The sequence below is a fragment of the Oncorhynchus tshawytscha genome, linkage group LG18 (genome assembly GCF_018296145.1).
Source record: "Oncorhynchus tshawytscha isolate Ot180627B linkage group LG18, Otsh_v2.0, whole genome shotgun sequence".
Taxonomy (NCBI): domain Eukaryota; kingdom Metazoa; phylum Chordata; class Actinopteri; order Salmoniformes; family Salmonidae; genus Oncorhynchus; species Oncorhynchus tshawytscha.
The window spans coordinates 22,454,724-22,475,772 of NC_056446.1; the positions used below are offsets into that span (position 1 = coordinate 22,454,724).

General features: G+C 40.1%; 2 protein-coding genes across 2 annotated transcripts in view; one reads left to right on the forward strand and one right to left on the reverse strand.

Moving 5' to 3' along the window:
- si:ch211-203k16.3 (angiopoietin-related protein 7) overlaps nt 1-5,578 on the reverse strand; it is a 40,989-nt gene extending 35,411 nt beyond the window's left edge. The window contains exons 1-2 of the mRNA XM_024405257.2: nt 5,401-5,578; nt 4,316-4,780 (exon numbers count right to left, since the gene is read on the reverse strand). Of these exons, the coding sequence (XP_024261025.1) occupies nt 4,316-4,684 (369 nt within the window). The 5' untranslated portion in view covers nt 4,685-4,780; nt 5,401-5,578. The remainder of the gene's footprint in view (nt 1-4,315; nt 4,781-5,400) is intronic.
- A 6,231-nt stretch (nt 5,579-11,809) lies between these two features.
- LOC112236651 (pro-opiomelanocortin) lies at nt 11,810-19,417 on the forward strand. The gene is made up of 3 exons (XM_024405241.2): nt 11,810-11,961; nt 17,584-17,716; nt 17,915-19,417. Exons 2-3 carry the CDS (start codon nt 17,597-17,599, stop codon nt 18,473-18,475), a joined length of 681 nt encoding a protein of 226 aa, XP_024261009.1. The 5' UTR covers nt 11,810-11,961; nt 17,584-17,596; the 3' UTR covers nt 18,476-19,417.
- Nucleotides 19,418-21,049: the final 1,632 nt, after the last annotated feature.

Genomic DNA, 21,049 nt, shown 5'->3' on the forward strand with positions numbered 1-21,049 from the left:
GTATTAGTTGTATTAGTAGTGTTAGCAGTAGTGGTATTAGTTGTATTAGTAGTGTTAGCAGTAGTTGTATTAGTTGTATTAGTAGTGTTAGCAGTAGTATTAGTGTATTAGTAGTGTTAGCAGTAGTTGTATTAGTTGTATTAGTAGTGTTAGCAGTAGTTGTATTAGTTGTATTAGTAGTGTTAGCAGTAGTTGTATTAGTTGTATTAGTAGTGTTTAGTAGTATTAGTTGTATTAGTAGTGTTATTAGTTGTATTAGTATTAGTTGTATTAGTAGTGTTAGCAGTAGTTGTATTAGTTGTATTAGTAGTGTTAGCAGTTTTATTAGTTGTATTAGTAGTGTTTAGTTGTATTAGTAGTGTTAGCAGTAGTTGTATTAGTTATTAGTAGTGTTGTAGTTGTATTAGTGTTAGCAGTAGTTGTATTAGTTGTATTAGTAGTGTTAGCAGTAGTGGTATTAGTTGTATTAGTAGTGTTAGCAGTAGATTTTATTAGTTGTATTAGTAGTGTTAGCAGTAGATTTTATTAGTTGTATTAGTAGTGTTAGCAGTAGTGGTATTAGTTGTATTAGTAGTGTTAGCAGTAGTGGTATTAGTTGTATTAGTAGTGTTAGCAGTAGATTTTATTAGTTGTATTAGTAGTGTTAGCAGTAGTGGTATTAGTTGTATTAGTAGTGTTAGCAGTAGTTGTATTAGTTGTATTAGTAGTGTTAGCAGTAGATTTTATTAGTTGTATTAGTAGTGTTAGCAGTAGTTGTATTAGTTGTATTAGTAGTGTTAGCAGTAGTGGTATTAGTTGTATTAGTAGTGTTAGCAGTATTTGTATTAGTAGTTAGTAGTGTGTATTAGTTGTATTAGTAGTGTTAGCAGTAGTTGGTATTAGTTGTATTAGTAGTGTTAGCAGTAGTGGTATTAGTTGTATTAGTAGTGTTAGCAGTATTAGTTGTATTTAGCAGTAGTTGTATTAGTAGTGTTAGCAGTAGTGGTATTAGTTGTATTAGTAGTGTTAGCAGTAGTTGTATTAGTTGTATTAGTAGTGTTAGCAGTAGTGGTATTAGTTGTATTAGTAGTGTTAGCAGTAGATTTTATTAGTTGTATTAGTAGTGTTAGCAGTAGTGGTATTAGTTGTATTAGTAGTGTCAGCAGTAGTGGTATTAGTTGTATTAGTAGTGTTAGCAGTAGATTTTATTAGTTGTATTAGTAGTGTTAGCAGTAGTTGTATTAGTAGTGTTAGCAGTAGTTGTATTAGTAGTGTTAGCAGTAGATTTTATTAGTTGTATTAGTAGTGTTAGCAGTAGTTGTATTAGTTGTATTAGTAGTGTTAGCAGTAGTGGTATTAGTTGTATTAGTAGTGTTAGCAGTAGTTGTATTAGTTGTATTAGTAGTGTTAGCAGTAGTGGTATTAGTTGTATTAGTAGTGTTAGCAGTAGTGGTATTAGTTGTATTAGTAGTGTTAGCAGTAGTGGTATTAGTTGTGTTAGTAGTGTATTAGTTGTATTAGTAGTAGCAGTAGTAGTTGTATTAGTAGTGTTAGCAGTAGTTGTATTAGTTGTATTAGTAGTGTTAGCAGTAGAGTTTGTATTAGTTGTATTAGTAGTGTTAGCAGTAGTTGTATTAGTTGTATTAGTAGTGTTAGCAGTAGTTGTATTAGTTGTATTAGTAGTGTTAGCAGTAGATTTTATTAGTTGTATTAGTAGTGTTAGCAGTAGATTTTATTAGTTGTATTAGTAGTGTTAGCAGTAGATTTTATTAGTTGTATTAGTAGTGTTAGCAGTAGTTGTATTAGTTGTATTAGTAGTGTTAGCAGTAGATTTTATTAGTTGTATTAGTAGTGTTAGCAGTAGTGGTAGTAGTTGTATTAGTAGTGTTAGCAGTAGTTGTATTAGTTGTATTAGTAGTGTTAGCAGTAGTGGTATTAGTTGTATTAGTAGTGTTAGCAGTAGTTGTATTAGTTGTATTAGTAGTGTTAGCAGTAGTTGTATTAGTTGTATTAGTAGTGTTAGCAGTAGTTGTATTAGTTGTATTAGTAGTGTTAGCAGTAGTTGTATTAGTTGTATTAGTAGTGTTAGCAGTAGATTTTATTAGTTGTATTAGTAGTGTTAGCAGTAGTTGTATTAGTTGTATTAGTAGTGTTAGCAGTAGTGGTATTAGTTGTATTAGTAGTGTTAGCAGTAGATTTTATTAGTTGTATTAGTAGTGTTAGCAGTAGATTTTATTAGTTGTATTAGTAGTGTTAGCAGTAGATTTTATTAGTTGTATTAGTAGTGTTAGCAGTAGATTTTATTAGTTGTATTAGTAGTGTTAGCAGTAGATTTTATTAGTTGTATTAGTAGTGTTAGCAGTAGATTTTATTAGTTGTATTAGTAGTGTTAGCAGTAGTTGTATTAGTTGTATCAGTAGTGGCAGTAGTTGTATTAGTAGTGTTAGCAGTAGTGGTAGTAGTTGTATTAGTAGTGTTAGCAGTAGTTGTATTAGTTGTATTAGTAGTGTTAGCAGTAGTGGTAGTAGTTGTATTAGTAGTGTTAGCAGTAGTTGTATTAGTTGTATTAGTAGTGTTAGCAGTCGTGGTATTAGTTGTAGGCCTATTAACTGTTTTATGCTGTTAATGTACTTTTTAGTTTGTTATTATTTCATTTTTATTATTTTTAGACCGTAGTTGCCATATTATTCTCGTTGTTAAGTATTGTTTGTTTGTTTCATTTTTTTTTTCTTTTGGACACGAGTTGGTGCCTCTCAAGAGATTTCATCCTTGAAAATATCTAATAAATATATATAAGTACATTTTCATAAACAAAGATGTTCTGTACATGCTAAGAAAAGTCTGCTATGCAGTAACTGCTATGCCCTTTTCTCCAGTAATGTGAGAAGTATTGGGATATAATAGTGGGGCAATATACTGAATGACCCCAGAAAAAGAGATTTGCAGAGAGAGAAAGGAGTAAAATGGATAAGGGAAATGACAGAGACAGACAGACAGACAGAGGGGATTCAACCACCTATCATGGTGGAAATTACAAGATTATGTTATAATAATTTTATTGCATCAAATGGTTGTTTTATATAACCGAATAGAGGATTTTTATAACTATTGTGTGTGTGTTCTACTGAGGATGGGCCTCTGGGAGATAACACTGACAGGAGATTTATGATGTCTTTTGGGTGATAAAACCTGAAGAGACCGCATTCCAGAGCATGAGTTTATGTTTCTGTTCTATATGGTACCAAGGAGAGATGACCCCAGTGCCAGACACTGGTCTCTACACAAAGATAACTGTTTTTACAGCAGATACTGTCGGCTGTGAATTATAAGTATCTTTCATACAAATCTTAACCTTGTGACCCACTCTATTTAATATCTGTTGTTCATCATGTAGGTTGAAAGGGGTGTATCTTAGCTATAAAAGACCTTTGTACTTTTGTCTCAGGGCTCTCAACGAGTCATCTGAGGGTGATTCGATGACCAGCCATCATTATCGTAGAGCCCTCAATCGATTCACTTTATATGTGTGAGTTGTATTGACCTGCTCCATTATTAATAAGTGATTAAAGATTTAGTTTAAGTATAACTCTGACTTGTGTGATAAGGTTGTCTCCTCATTTGATAGTAAAGAAATGAACCACCACACTAACCCCAACCATCCCAACTACAGGTGCTATATTCCCAGCCCATATCCCAAACCACATCCAAGTGGCACTACCCCCCTTTCGTCCCAGACCAGGTAAAAGCCATGGTTAGCCAAAGGGCTGAGTCCCAGTGCCACAGACACACGAGGCAGCACGTGGTGGAGGAGGGCCAGGAGAGCCAGGCCAGAGTACCCAGGGCTAATCCCCTTAGCGCCAGGGTCAAGGACTTGCTAGGAGGGAGGGACACCTGGGGAGATACCGTACACTACCGGCTGCCACGGCGTAGGGGGAGTAACAGAGACAGGTGTCAGTGTGTATGTGTGTGTCTACAGTATGTGTGTTAGTTGGCTGAAGTCCTCCTTTATGACGTAGGGTTAGAGTGTGTTCCGGAGGCTTTTAGCATTCAGTTTAATGTAAAGTAACCATAGCAGTATCTCAAGAACAGTTGGTCACCTGCAGTTCTAGACCACTGGCACATGTCCTGCTCTGAGTCTGAAGCAGTGGCTCACCTCCAGCCTTACAGACTCATACAGAAACTAGAGCACTGTATCTCAGTCATTGAACTTTTATTTCCATGAAGCTTTATAACTCTGGCCTACTTGTTTTTCCCTGAACTCTAGTTCTAGAATTTGAACGCCATCTATTTCTCTACACCATTAGCCTATTCCTCCAGTTCTATCTCTAGAACCCACCTGCAGCTCCAGAACCTTGACGCGGTGCCTGTGGTTCCTCAGCTCCTCCTGAAGCTCTGAGATGGTCTCCCTCAGCGACAGAATCTGCTGTTTCCTCTCCTCGTTCTCATGCAGCCAATAGGAGACTTCGTCTGTGCAACGGAACATGTCTGGACAGCGCTGGTCCTCGGTCTGGGGCAGGGTGGCCACCAGACGGCACATCCCATCCTCCATCACCTGGTTACTGTAGTCCCCGCACTGGGAGCCCCCGCCACCACCGCCAATCTGATGACTAGTGGGGTCTTCTCCATGGACCTCCCGGACCAGGAGGACATACAGAGCCAGCCACAAGCCCAAGAGGGGGGTACAGTGAGGGGGTAGGAAGGCCATTGTTCTCCTCTGGTTGGAACGTCCTAGCTTGGTCAGAGAGAGTGGTCTGTCTGGCTCTGGAGACTGGCAGGTTCAGGTTCAGGTTTAGCTTTCTCTCTGTAGGATGGGCAAAAAAAGCTTTAGTACTATAAAATCACTGCACACTGGTAGGCCTATATGTACCACCAGATCATCATTACATTACTTATCAGACGTTCTTATGCAGAGCAACTAGGGTTAAGTGCCTTGCTCAAGGGCACATGAACAGATTTTTATACCTAGGCAGCTCAGGGATTCAAACCAGCGATATTTCAGCTCTTAACCAATAGGTTACCTGGCGCCCCATCGTAGTCCAGACACTAATGTCTGGCATATTCATAGCTCACACCAATGCCCACCTCCCAACCACAACCTTTGACCTGCTCTAATAGCGTGATTAATAGGTTGTGAACTCTGAGCACTGAAATGAATACTAGGTGAACCTACCATGTTGTAATAGTTGAATTGCATCATAACTGATATACATGTTTTCAAATAACTGAGTAGCATTTACTGACACACAAATACATAAGCCAATGTATCTCAAATCCCCCTCCAAAACAACATACTATTTAATCACTCTATTTATTCACACAACACAATAAAACCCAACAACAAACCCAGTATAGAACCCCCCTGTGCATGTACAGAGTTAGATACAGAGCTGCTGTAAACAAAGAAGTTTGGTATTTCTTTACCTCTCTCCTGGCCAGTCTCTCACCCCTGTCCTTACACCATCCTGGTCGTAAGACCCTCCCCATTCCTCTCCGTCTCCGTCGTTCCTTCTCTCCTCCAATCTCCACCTCTCTTTCTCTCTATCTCTCTATGTGAAAGAGTGATTTAGAGCAGTGTGGCTGTAACACAGTGGACATGTTATCCCCATAATCCACCTTAGAGGATTCCCCTGAGGGAGAGGGAGGGAGGGAGGGAGGGAGGGAGGGAGGGAGGGAGGGAGGGAGGGAGGGAGGGAGGGAGGGAGGGAGGGAGGGAGGGAGATGCTGTGAAAATAGGATTAGGGATGAGCTGGGATGTGGACATGAAGCTAGGGTTAGAGGTAAGGTTAGGGATGAGCTGGGATGTGGACATGAATCTAGGGTTAGGGGTAGGGATGAGCTGGGACGTCATCCTGGTCTCAGAACATTTCGTTTTATTCTGTACGTAAATACGTAACACTCCATTTAGTATTATGTTATATTTTTGTCTCTATGTATTAATTTGTGGATATCCATCACCCATTTCTTATATGTTACGAATTACAATTCATATTATAAACTCAACAAAAAAAGAAACGTCCTCTCACTGTCAATTGCGTTTATTTTCAGAAAACTTAACATGTGTAAATATTTGTATGAACATAACAAGATTCAACAACTGAGACATAAACTGAACAAGTTCCACAGACATGTGACTAACAGAAATGGAATAATGTGTCCCTTAACAAAGGGAGGGTCAAAATCAAAAGTATCTCCTCCTCATGGACTGCACCAGATTTGCCAGTTCTTGCTGTGAGATGTTACCCCACTCTTCCACCTAGGCACCGGCAAGTTCCCGGACATTTCTAGGGGGAATGGCCCTAGCCCTCACCCTCCGATCCAACAGGTCCCAGACCAGCTCAATGTGATTGAGATCCGGGCTCTTCGCTGGCCATGGCAGAACACTGACATTCCTGTCTTGCAGGAAATCACGCACAGAACGAGCGGTATGGCTGGTGATGCTGGAGGGTCATGTCAGGATGAGCCTGCTGGAAGGGTACCACATGAGGGAGGAGGTTATCTTCCCTGTAACGCAAGGCGTTGAGATTGCCTACTATGACAACAAGCTCAGTCCGATGATGCTGTGACACACCGCCCCAGACCATGACGGACCCTCCACCTCCAAATCAATCCCGCTCCAGAGTACGGGCCTCGGTGTAATACTCATTCCTTCGACGATAAACGCGAATCCGACCATCACCCCTGGTGAGACAAAACCGCAACTCGTCAGTGAAGTTTTTTGCCAGTCCTGTCTGGTCCAGCGACAGTGGGTTTGTGCCCATAGGCGATGTTGTTGCCGGTGATGTCTTGTGAGGACCTGCTTTATAGGCCTACAAGTCCCCAGTCCAGCCTCTCTCAAGCCTATTTGGGAAAGTCTGAGTACTGATGGAGGGATTGTGCGTTCCTGGTGTAACTCGGGCAGTTGTTGTTGCCATCCTGTACCTGTCCCGCAGGTATGATGTTCGCATGTACCAATCCTGTGCAGGTATTGCTACACGTGATCTGCCACTGCGAGGACAATCAGCTGTTCGTCCTGTCTCCCTGTAGCGCTGTCTTAGGCGTCTCACAGTACGGACATTGAAATGTATTGCCCTGGCCACATCTGCAGTCCTCATGCCTCCTTGCAAAGTGCCTAAGGCATGTTCACGCCGATGAGCAAGGACCCTGGGCATCCTTCTTTTGGTGTTTTTCAGAGTCAGTAGAAAGGCCTCTTTAGTGTCCTAAGTTTTCAAAACTGTGACCTTAATTAGTTAGTGTCTTAACGAACGTTCCACATGTGCATGTTCATTAATTGTTTATGTTTCATTGAACAAGCATGGGAAACAGTATTTAAACCCTATACAATGAACATCTTTGAAGTTACTTGGTTTTTTACTAATTATCTTTGAAAGACAGGGTCCTGAAAAAGGGTTGTTACTTTTTTTGCTGAATTTATGTTACGCGTTTGCAAAAATATACTATAAAATACAAAACATTACATCTGTGAGACCAGGCTGGGGATGTGGACATGAAGCTAAGGTTTTTTTTTTTTTAACCTTTATTTAACTAGGCAAGTCAGTTAAGAACAAATTCTTATTTACAATGACGGCCTACCCTATCACGGCCGGATGTAATGCAGTCTGGATTTGAACCAGGTACTGCAATGACACCTCTTGTACTGAGACTGTCTTAGAACACTGAGCCACTCGGGAGCCCATAAAAAGGGTTAGGGGAAGGGAGGAGCTGGGATGTGGACATGAAGCTAGGGGTGGGGCAGTGGCGGCCCTTCATTCAGGGCACCTGTTTGAACCCAACATTTTTTGCAAAAATAATAATAAAATAAATGTTTTGTTAAAAGAATTGGGCTTGCCTGTTTTGCATGTTATTTTAGAATTAATACGTGTCACATATCAGTTTGCAAACAATGTCAAAGAAAAGTACATATCATTGAGTTAATAAAGCTGCATATAAACATTCTGTCTTTTTAGTTTTCTTGAGTAAGGCAGCTTCATAATGCAGGTGTTTCAGCCTAGCTCGCTGCATCGTGATTGGTTCAGTGTTCTGTCACTCATGGGGACACTAAATCACCACCAAGTCTAAGGGTAGAGCTAAAAAAATTGTTGCCCCTTGGGTGCTGCCATAGAGTGATATTAGAAGTGCCCACCCAAGAAGGCTCAAGGTCATTGGCCACAGATAAAATTATGTAAAATCACATTATACAGTATCTACTGTAGCTTTGATTAGACTGATCATGTCAACATCATACTTTCAAAATGTTAGCTAGAAGTCATCATGAATCACGTTGACAACCTACTGGTAAATCCTTTTAAATTCTTGTCATATGAAGAGAAATAATGTAGAGAAATTATAGATAAAACATAGCGGTGTTCATCGACCATTGGACATAAACATTACACAACAAGTTGGAAATCTCAAATTCAACAATGAGTGGTTTGGAAGGAATCAGTGGCTAACTGCAAGCATTTCAAAGCAATCATTAGCCTGCTATTCAGTGGAGTGGCTTTGTGGTCCCACGTCTAAGATCTATGGGTCTATTCTCCTAGTTTAAAATGATAAACATTCAACATTGGCCATGCTGTCTGATTTGTGCCGCATTCAAAACAACTGTTAACTCGGAACTGAAAAATCTGATTTTAGTGAGTTCAAGACAACTGGGAAATCAGGAAAAATGAGCTACGACTGGGAAAATACATTTTGAACTTTCATCCAACTCGGAATTGTAAATCAGGAACTCGGGCCTCTTTCTAGAGCTACGACCAGTTGTCTTGAAAGCACCATAAATCCAAAGAGTGACAGACTTTGATGACGAAGATTGATGGCAAAATTCGCCCACGAAGGTGCAATTAATGTATTGTTTAGTGTTGTGGCTTTGCTGGCATGCATCTAAAATAATGTTGGCGGGTTTGTCCCACCAAGATTTACACGCTGAAATCGCCACTGTGGTAGGATTTAGGGATGAGCTGGGATGTGGACATGAAGCTAGGGTGAGGGTTTAAAAAGTTTGGGAACCTCTGGGTTAGGCTAAGCCTAACCCTAACTCTAGTTTCATGTCCACACCCCAGTTCAAATCCATCCCTAGCCATAACCCCAATCCTAACCCTTAAAACTTTACAGGTTGTCATGTAAAGAAAGTTGCCCTTTCCCTGAGTTTATAGGGCTCTTAAATCAACCTGAAATCATTTGTTTTGATGGCTCATAATAAAGCATATACAGGTGTAAGATCTTAATTTGATCAGATTCTCACAGCAGGAAAATAATCATGCAGCAACGGGAAATGTGAATTATTGTGTGAATTATAATTAATGGACATTTTTGTAGGGGTTGATACATTTTTTGTTAGGGCAAATCAAGTCTGACATTTTTAAGTGGAAATTGCAAACTTTAGAAGCCTTTTAAAACCTTGAATACACTACAAATGTGCAGGAAATTTCCAGCAACAACAAGGTGATCAAATTAAGATCCTATGCCTACAGGTTATGTTGGAGCATTTTGACATTTCCATGGCATCAATGTAGATTACTCACTTCACACTTAGGTCATGTTCAGACAAGCTTGCTGTTGAATAACTATTTGACAGAGCACAAAACAACTTTCCTAGAATGCATTCCAAATATCAAAGTGTGTGTTCATCTGGTGAAATATATATTTGAGTAACCAACCATTAAAAGCCTCTTAACCCAACCAAAACAAACACACACACACACACACACACACACAGACACACACACATACACACACACACCGTTTTAAGACCAGTTAAGTTCAGGTCTTTGAGCTAATGGTAGGCTTTTCATATTTTTTTTAATCCATCTTGAAAGTGGCAATCTGCAGTAGCTACATCCATGTTTGGACGTGTAAATTAATTATATGGACCCATTGATTCGTTGAAATGTATCTTATACATGCCTCATACCCCATCAGAACCCCAAATATAAGCTTGTTTTACTCCGATGTTTGTAAATTAGGTAAATGTAAACAAACACTATATAGCCTCAAAAACTTGGTTAAAACTCTCATTTTGGTATCATGGATGGCCATAGCCATGCATCCATAGCTCTGTCAATGAATTTGAGAGTGGGTACATTTCTCCAACCTCATCCATCCCTCAGCTTTCTACCGAATCAGAGGCAGAGGTAAGCTTTGTTAAAGTTTCAACTGCTGATATCCCCTTTAAAGCAAAAAAATACAATTGTTCAATACGCTTTTCAATATACTTCTTGCAACATCAAAGCAACATTTTATTGGAGAGAGAAAAGCTTTATATTTGGGATCCACCATGTCACCCTCTGCCATTCTGTGGCCTAAAGTTCCCATTCTTTTTACAAATCAATTCCAAGTGTACTGTAAAGTGTGTAAAGCCTTTGTTTCTAGAAAAATCTGTCAATAACTAAGTGTAATTGCTTTCTTTCTCCAGCCCCAAACAGAGATTTCTGTGGTATTTTTTTTGTATCTTGTTTCCTTTAATTATATGGAGCAGTCACAATGGTGCATTCAGATCATCCTCCACTGCAATGGAAGCCATTGTTTTTCACAATGTGTGTGTAGCACAAGAGGTTGGTCAGGACAGGCTTATGGTAATGGTGGAGTGGAATACATGGAATGGTTTGAATGATTCAAACACATGGGTTCCATATGTATGATGTCATTCCATTTGCTAATTTCCAGCCATAATTGTGAGCTGTCCTCCCCTCAGCAGCCTCCACTGATGTGTAGGGTTGCAAAGGGAGGGTATACTGTATTACTGGTAACTTTAAAAGTTTATAACATGTCAAATAAATTACATTGTAAATTAAGACAATTTTAATATTGACATTTTTTTTAATGACAAAAGCTGTATAACATTATCCTAAATATAACCCATCAACTTTGTGCATATCGTTGGTGTTTAAAAGGGAGGGTTTCAGCATGAAATATCCTTCATATTTTGACGTGCTTTGATTTATTTTCATCTGTCAATATGTGTTTGTTGTAAATGTAAATAGGGTTGCAGAGTTCATTGGAATTGATTTAATTGTTGATTAGATGCTTTTTTTAATGAATTAGGCTGGTTTCTCTTGATCCTAATGGTCTATACACTAAAAACTCATGGACAATAATGTGGACACAGATCTAAATATGAAGAGAAATTAATATTTTACATGAATACATTTCAAATATATATTTAAGAATAAATTCCTACTTACCATAGATTGCCAAAATTATAGATAATTATGTTTTGCAACCCTACAGTGTGTGTGTGTCTGCTTCAATCCTGCTTGCGTGTGTAAGGTGGAAAGAGTGTTTGCTTGCCCCTCTACAACCCAACTTCTAAGGGTTTATTAAGGTGTAGCAATGATGTGTGATCATCAGTGAGTCAGATTTCTGAGAAAATTTTGATTTGGCCTTAAATGTTATCCTTGATGAAAACCAATGGAACCAACTCCATTTGCACGCTACCCGCTGCTGCCCTTTCTCCTATGAAAACATGTTACTCCACATCACTCCTCCGTAGCTGATTAGGTAGCAGTGTTTAGCACCTCCTTGAGTATCCATCTACTGACAATAGGGGCTGGAGAGAACCTCAGATCCGGTGTCAGCGTCACCTTTTAAACCCAGAAAGAGATGTGTCAATTTTCCCACATACACATATGATTCAAAAACTGATCAACGCAAAGAAACACAACGTTAGTTGCTATGGCATGACTCAACAAGTGGCAGCTACCTGCTAAGACCTCACCTGTCATCTGGTAACGTGAGCCCCCATCGATTAGAGAGAGAAAGTGTGTGAGGGTGGAATTTCCTATGACCTCCCCACCCCTAGCCTCCTACCCACCCACACGCGTCTTTGGCTACAGTATAAAAGGTGCACCCACCTCACAGACATAGACACAGGACAAATTCCTACAAAGAAATTGATCAGACAACCAAGGGAAGAGAGAGAGAAAGAGTGATTCCATTCTGCGCTGTGAGATCCTGCAGAGAAAGACAGGAGACCTGTGGAAGAACAAAACAAGAAAGTGAAAGAAGGTAAGGAAGATGAACCTGCTAAAGAGCAACAGCAAACTTCTGCATAATTTTCCATTCATACTCTGAATTAGCTGTTGTCTTATTTTGTTGAGAATTATTAGTAAGACTTAGCACTAGGCTGTGTGCATAAATATGACTTTAGATAATTGCACAGGTCTATTGCATGTTAACATTCCTACCCTGAATATTAGCAGAGGTAAGCTGACTAATCTGCTTATCTGCAATATATATTTCATTATGTTTGAAATAGATTTGTTGGATCAATTTAAGGCTGATAATGATAATGCTGAAATAAAATAATGATGAAATCAATGTTAAGTTATAAGTAAGAATTCAAATTTGGTAACGCTTAAGGTTTCCTGATAATTTAAACAAAGTTTAATGAAGTTCTTGCTTGGTGCATATCAAAGGTGGAATAAAAATGGCTCCTGATAATAATCATTTCAAACAATAATGTAATGCACTACTATACTGCTGTGTATGTGAGAGCGTCCTTGGAGAGCAAAGCTTAGTGCTAGAGGACGGTTCATAAAAGGTACGCACTGTTGAAGCCACAGACTTATTGTGACTGTGAGGTCTGCCCACATATTCATTACAATAGCGAAGAAGGTGTGATTATTCAATTCCAAGACAATCAAATCTGTCTAATACAACACCAAATCATTCAGTGAGATTATTTGTCCTAAAGTAGAGAGATGAGAAATATTGATTAGGTATCAATTGATCAGGGAGAGGAAATATGAACATGCATGCATGGACTACCAACTCATAACATCACTTTTTGTAGTAATAATAATATAAAAAATATATATAAACTACTTTGTTAGTAATTAGAAGAATTTTGGGGGAATACTTATTTTACTGTAACTTTTGGACACAAAGGTATACTTGTGTGTCAATGTATTAGTCATCATCAATTGAGTTTAAAAGTTACTGTAAAATCAATGCTAATTTCCCCCCAAGATAAGCTTTTTTTGAGCCATTCACAAGCAAATGGCATTTCCTCCTCTAGTCTTTCTGACGAAACAAGGGGCTGACCTTTCTGCAATGCAGAACTTAACTTATTCTCAGCAAACCCGGGAACATTTCCAGTACATTAGTTAACATTCCCATTCAATTCTTGTTAAGGTTTGAGCTAATCATCTGATACCATCCCACGTACATTCTAAGAATGTTTTTGATCACCAAATAGAGTATATCCTTGGAATTTTCTCCTAACATTCACTAACATGTTGTGCACAACACCTGTTAAAACTACTACAGGACATTCTCCTAAGGTTCTCATTAGGTTGCCAGGGAACGTAATAACACAATGTTCCGGTATATTCTTAGAACATACTGACACAACAAAATGTGGGAGCAATAGAAATGGTTCTGAGGAAACGTTACAGGAACGTTCTGCTTATTTTGATGGATATGGGAAAAAAAGGGCATATTTCTACAATGAATGGTCTCATAAAGTTAGTGTGACGTTTTGACCTTATGTTCCAAAAACATTCCTTGAACATACTTCATGAAATGATGTCTGGATTCAGTTGAATTGGTTATGACAACATTGCAGGACTGTTCTGCTAATGTCCATGGAGACTCTCACATAGGTACAGTGTGATGTGTCCATTAGCGTTCCCTGAACATACTTCAGCAATAAAATGTAGGAGAAATAGAAAATGCTGGAGAACATTCCTGGAATATTCAACTAATGTTGGTGGATATACAGTATTACTACTGACACCTACAACAAACAAACAAGAAACATTCCTGCAAGACTGTCATAAAGTTATTCTGCAAATTCATGTCATGATGTTCCAATACATCCAGTACATCACTCAGCCGAGCTTCCTGCCGTCCAGGACCTCTATACCAGGCGGTGTCAGAGGAAGGCCCTAAACATGGTAAAAGACTCCAGCCACCCATGCCATTGACTGTTCTCTCCACTACTGCATGGCAAGCGGTACCAGAGTGCCAAGTCTGGGACTCCTTAACAGCTTCTACTCCCAAGCCATAAGACTAATGAACAGTTAATCAAATGGCTAACCCCCCCCCCTTTATTTTATTTTATGCACTGACTCTCTTGCACAGGCTTGATGTACACTCACTGGACTCCAACCGCACACCCACACATGCACTACATGGCCAAAAGTACGTGGGCACCCCTTCAAATTAGTGGTTTTGGCTGTTTCAGCCACACTGTTGCTAATAGGTGTATAAAAATCGAGCACATAGCCATGCAATCTCCATAGACAAACATTGGCAGTAGAATGGCCTGTACTGAAGAGCTCAGTGACTTTCAACGTTGCACCTTTCCAACAAGTTAGTTCGTTAAATTTCTGCCCAACTAGAGCTTCCCCGGTCAACTGTAAGTGCTGTTACTGTGAAGTGGAAATGTCTAAGAGCAACAGAGGCTCAGCCTCGAAGTGGTAGGACACACAAGCTCACAGAACGGGACCGCCGAGTGCTGAAGCTCGTAGTGCTTAAAAATCTTCTTTCCTCGTTTGCAACACTAACTACCAAGTTCCAAACTGCCTCTGGAAGCAACGTCAGCACAATAGCTGTTAGTCGGGAGCTTCATGAAATGCGTTTCCATGGACGAGCAGCAGCAAACAAGCCGGAGATCACCATGTTCAATACCAAGCTACGGCTAAAGTGGTGTAAAGCTCGGTGCCATTGGACCCTGGAGCAGCGGAAATGCGTTCTCTGGAGTGATGAGACACGCTTCATCATCTGGCAGTCCGACGGACTAATATGGGTTTGCCAGGATAATGCTACCTGAATTCATAGTGCCAACTGGGCTGTTTTTCATGGTTCGGGCTAGGCCCCTTAGTTCCAGTGAAGGGAAATCTTAAAGCAACATCATACAAAGACATTCTAGAATATTCTGTGCTTCCAACGTTGTGGCAACAGTTTGGGGAAGGTCCTTTCCTATTTCAGCTTGACAATTCCCCCGTGCACAAAGCGAGGACCATACAGAAATGGTATGTCGAGATCTGTGTGGAAGAATTGTTCCAACATCTAGATGTTCCAACATGTTCCAACTTCCCAGAAGAGTGGAGGCTGGTATAGCAGCAAAGGGGGGACCAACTCCATATTAATGCCCATTACTTTGGAATGAGATGTTCGACGAGCATACGTTTGGTCGTGTAATGTATCTCACTACACTGACACTCCAACACACAAACACGCACACACACACGGGGACAAACACAAAACACACACACATGCATTTTGACACCACACACACATGCGTTCACATTCTTCACATACACTGCTGCTACTCTCTGATTATTATCTGTGCATAGTCATGTTACCCCTACCTACATGTACATATTAAATAATTTACCTCAACTAACCCGTACCCCTACACATTGACTAGGTACCGGTACCCCTTGTATGATCATTTATTAGGGTATTTCAAAAAATAGTTACAGCTTTAAAAAAAATGGTAATCAAGTAGAATTGAACCAGCAATCTGCTGTCTTACAGCCCTGATAGTCTGCTAAGCCACCAGGAGAGAGCTCATCTGTTTCATTCTGTACATAAAGCTGTTCAGTCACAGACGCAGCAGGGGTTCAAACTGTGGAACCCAATTCCTACATTTGAATATAAAAACTGATTTTATCAAACAAAACTATGGTACATTTGATCTCTGGGACCCTCAGGATTACAAATCAGAGCAAGATTCCTGAATGTAAGTACATTATTTACCTTCAGAGGTGAATGTATCAAAACCAGTTGCCGTGATAAACGTTTTTTGTTGTTGTGCACTCTCCACAAACAATAGCATGGCATTTTTTCACTGTAACAGCTACTGTAAATTGGACAGTGCAAAATAAGATGAACAAGAATTTAAGCTTTCTTCCCATATAGGACATGTCTATGTCCTGGGAAATGTTATTTTTTACTTTCAACGTCATGCTAATCACATTAGCTCAACCATCCCACGGGGGGACACTGATCCCATAGAGGTTATTAATCAAAGAATTATGTCTCATATTTACCTTTGCAATTGATATAGAAAAATTATACATTCACAAGTATCCTCTCTTTCTTTCAAATCCCAATGTTTCCATTGGATTTCCCTTTGCATTGAAATCCTTAAATTAAGATTGAAATTATGGCTATAAGATTCCAACTATGGCTTACTCTTAGTACATATTCACATCTATTTACACCTCACCACAATCGATCAGGCAATAATAAAAATGTAATATGATTTCTGAAATCAAGTTTGTATGGAACTAAAAGTACTGTCTATATAATTGATTGGTAGAGTAAGAAATAATAAAGGGTACTTATTTTTCTAGATGTAGTTATCCTCTCTGCAAAGACAAACATCACAACCTGGAACTCTTAACATAACGCTGTAAACAGCTTTGTAGTTGTGTTAGTCCCATGCTAGTGGTGTGGTGGATTCATTCCTGGGATAACACTCCAAAGATCCCAACTAAATGTTTTGGGAACTTTTAAATAACATTCTGATTAAGGTGAGACAAGTTTCCACAGACATAGATCTATTGAGTTTGTCAGAGAACTCCACAGCAGTAAGAATGCCATGACAAAACACTCAGTTACATTGTAACTCAATACTTTGTTCCTTTTTTCAGTCACTGTTTTAGTATGTTCAGTAAAAGTATGTTGTATGTTCAGTAAAAGGTGTTTCTTTATTATTTATAGGCAACACATTCCTGCCTTCATTACAGTACCTGGTGTTAGTACAGTATGTTCGGAACATTCTCGCAAAATCAGAGATGTTAACATCCTAATACAAAGATTGTATAATCATCAACACAACTGGACAGATTTTGTGTTATTATAATTTTTGAGGGGAATGTTCTTAATAATATGTTCTGGGAACATTTACAGAACCAGTTATGGTTTGCTGGAATCTTTTTCTGAATGAAAATACATAATTGGATGTTCTAGGTTCTATTATAGAAAACCTGGATGGTTATCAGTCATGGGATGACTGAGGTACAGCCACAAAGTTAAGGATATAGGGAGCAGGAGCGGTGGTTTGTCAACTTTAACTTGTGCTAACTGCTAACTTAAAGATAACAGGGGGCAATAGACTAGGGGAGATGTGTCCATTGAGGCCATTGAAGGCTGCCTCCCATTCAGAGACTTCCTTTGCACATCTTCCACAATATTTTATAGAAAATGTTCCAGTGTATGTGTGGGACAGGGGCATGAATGAGCTCCTTATCTGTGTTGTGTGTGTGTTCACAACGGCACTGATATATAGGAGCAACAGATAAACAAAGGTCAGTGAAGTCACCTTTGTAAAGAATGTCTGAGCGTCACATACGTTGTCTGAGCGTCACATCCATCCTTCTTATAGTTTGCCCTTCACCAGTTTACCTGTGAATACTGCATTCATTCACTTTTGGGTCATACATACTTTTTATTCAGTGTAAGGGATTATTTCAGATTGATGCAGGACAGGGTTAAAGTTGATCAAGAGGAAGTAGAACTGCTGGTGAAATGACCACAGACTCAAGCCCTATTCCTCTATGCGCCTCATCATCTGCAGTCTATTTTCATGACGTGTTTCTGATCAGAATTAAATAATTGTACATGTCTTTGTCATTGGCTAATCCTCCCTGTTCCTCTGTGTGTCTTGTGCAGTATTAGGTTGAATATGGTGTGTGCGCCCTGGCTGTTAGCGGTGGTGGTGGTGTGTGTGTGCAACCCCGGGGTGGGGGGGCAGTGCTGGGATAGCTCCCACTGCAAAGACCTCCCTTCAGAGGACAAGATACTGGTGAGTCAGAGTTAAAATCATCACCTTCATTCAGTAATCATCATCAAAATCAGTATGAGATTGAATCATCATCTATAGCAATTTTCATCACTCACTATTCATGGATTGTTCTTTAACCCATCCATATATCACTAAACACTGTTCCTGTCCGTCCATTTGTATTGAACTCCCGTCTCCTGTTCTTCTTCCGTCTGGCAGGAGTGCACCCACCTGTTCAGGTCTGGGCTCCAGGACGAATCCCCAGAGCCCAGATCGGCTGCCCAGCAGTCCACTGAGGAGAGCCTCTCCCTGGGCATCCTGTTGGCAGCCCTGACCTCTGGAGAGAGAGCCCTGGATGCTGACCCTGAGCCCCACAGCGACAAGAGACACTCCTACTCCATGGAGCACTTCCGCTGGGGCAAACCCATTGGGCACAAACGCCGCCCCATCAAAGTCTATGCCTCCAATCTGGAAGGGGGGGACTCCTCCGAGGGCACCTTTCCCCTGCAGGCACGCAGGCAGCTGGGCAACTGGGAGGACGAGATGGTGGGAGCTCTGGGGAACCAGGGGGCCAAGGCTCAGACCAAGGTAGTCCCCAGAACTCTCACTGTGACGGGGCTGCAAGATAAGAAGGATGGGTCCTATCGGATGGGTCACTTCCGCTGGGGCAGCCCAACTGCTATCAAGCGCTATGGTGGCTTCATGAAGCCATATACCAAGCAATCCCACAAGCCCCTGATCAAGCTGCTCAAGCACTTCACCCTTAAGAACGAGCAGTAGAGGAGGGCAGCAGGAACAAGGGATAGAGGGAAGGGAGGGGAGGGATGGGATGAGTGTAGTAAAGAGGAAAAGATGAAAGATGAACTGAATGTTTTGAAGACCAGTGGCAACTGTTGAAAACTAAGGGTCGTATTTAATCTGTAGCCAAGTTTCCAGAGTAACACAGAAAACGAATTATAGCTCTGCAATATAAAACAATGAAACAACAAATAAGTCAACAAAAAAAAATCTTATATACATTTCAGACAAGATATGGTATGTTACCTGTAAAAAAGATAAGGCAATGTTCCCACAAACAGCCCCTTATTTACAACTTATTTGCAGGTATGCCCTTTTATACATATCAGTGGGTAACTGGCAAATTGGGAGGGTAGGGTGTGCCGTTAAACAATCGAAGTGTTAATTAATTTACCTGCAAAGAAGCGGAGAACCATACTGTACACAGACCTGATACCTGTATTTTGGTTAGAGGGTCTGTGAAAATACAGGAATCATGACTAGGTCTTTAGGTGGGTTTTAAATTACCATGCTTTTTTTTAACCCTTACCCCTTTCAGAATGACAAAAAAAAACTTGTACTGTATAAAAAGCTGGCATGGTAAAATAGTGTGATTTTTGTCTGTATATGAAAGGGATATTAGCAATGCCCTAGATACCCCATAACGGTTTTGATTGAATATGGCCATTGATAGCTGTAGAATTCATTTATGGCCTTGGCTTGAATGCTGTATGAGAAAGTATAAATTGAAGGAAGTACTTAGAAAGTCTTCGGTAACAGTGACCATACTGAATACTGTGTATAGATGACAGACTGGGGTAGGGAGTGGGTATGAGAGAAGATCATTTCAAATGGAATACTATTTTTCCTCATTATTTTTATTGAGATAAATTGTACCATATTGTAAATGTATGTATTAAACAGATACTGCTTTGTGGCAAGCAACACAAATGACTTCCTTTTTTGTGCTGTACATTACGTTTATTTGAGGTCTACCAAACAAGCAACCAAGATAAAATCAATGGTGCTGTCATTATACAGGTATAAGCAGTGCCGATTTTAGCATGTCAATTTTGGTGGGGCAAAAATAAACAAGTGGGGTGCATGCCAGCAAGGCCACAACACAACACAACACTAAACAATACAGTAATTGCACTATAATACAGTAATTGCACTATATTTCACTATACAGTGAAAAATGGTGCCCACACACTGTTCGGGCCTACATAAAGCTGTCCCAACAGCAGTCCCAACATCTTACCACTGCTACACCTGGCTATCAGTGGAGCCTTGTCTGGCAGTGAAACAGTTCATTCAGCCTCATTGACTTCCTTTAAAAAAAATATAGCTGATATGGCTGACTTGCTTAAACAAATGTGGTTTCTACGAACAATTGAAATGTACAAATGTATGGCATAAGGGGGCGACAAGCGGATAAGAGGCAATCCGTAATTTCAATTAAGACATTAATGAGCGAGCTAGGATGTACGTAGTCAATAAAACTATTTGTTTAGCACTATTGAAATGTACAGCGACAGAATTCAGAACATGGGCTGTTCTTACAGTGTTCTCCCTGTACACCAAGTAAGAACCATAGGATAAATAAAGCGGGATAAGCAAACAATGAAAGCTCTTACAATATTACATCACTTATGCAGGAGCATACAATACATTTTTGGATTCACTTTGTTGTGCTATGCTCACTTGAACAGGAAGGAGGCGTGGCGGTCCATCAAAGTCTGGCATTCTCTGAAGTTATTGTGCTTTCAAAACAACTGGGAACTCGGAAAAGAATAAGGTTGAATCATGATGGCGTCATTGATCTTCAGGTTGTAGCTTTAGAAAGAGGCCGGATTTACAATTCCGAGTTGGATGACTGTTCAAAACGTATTTTCCCAGTCAGAGCTCGTTTATCCCCGACTTCCCAGCTGTCTTGAACTCACTGAAGTCAAGTTTTCGCAGTTCCGAGTTAACAGTTGTTTTGAGCGCGGCACAAATCATGCTTCATTGACTTGGAAAAGAGCCCCTTAAACCCAGATTTGGGACCACATAGCCATTCCACTGAATAGCAGGCTTGTGATTGCTTTACAATGCTTGCAGTTAGCCACTGTCACTGATTCCTTCCAAACAATTAATTGTTGAATTTGAATGTTTATGTCCAATGGCTGAATACGTTTTATCGATCATTTTTCTTCATTATCTCTGTCACGTCTGCTCTCTCACTCTTCCCTCCCCTGGCGCTTGAGGGCGCCAGGCTGCCCTGCATCACACACTCCTGTCATCAATTACGCACACCTGCCTTCCATCGTCACGCGCTTCAGCGATATTGGCCTCACCTGGACTCACTTATCATCTGTTTATTACCTCCCCTATATTTGTCAGTTTGCCTGCTCTGTTCCCTGCTGATGCATTGATTATTTTTTGTCTTTGTTTTCTTGTATGCTAACGCTGTTCCTGTCTCGTTCCATGTCCGTTCCTTATTAAATGTTTGACTCCTGTACCTGCTTCGTCTCTCCAGCGTCAACTCATGTGACAATTTCTCTTCATATGACAAGGATTTAAAAGGATTTGCCAGTA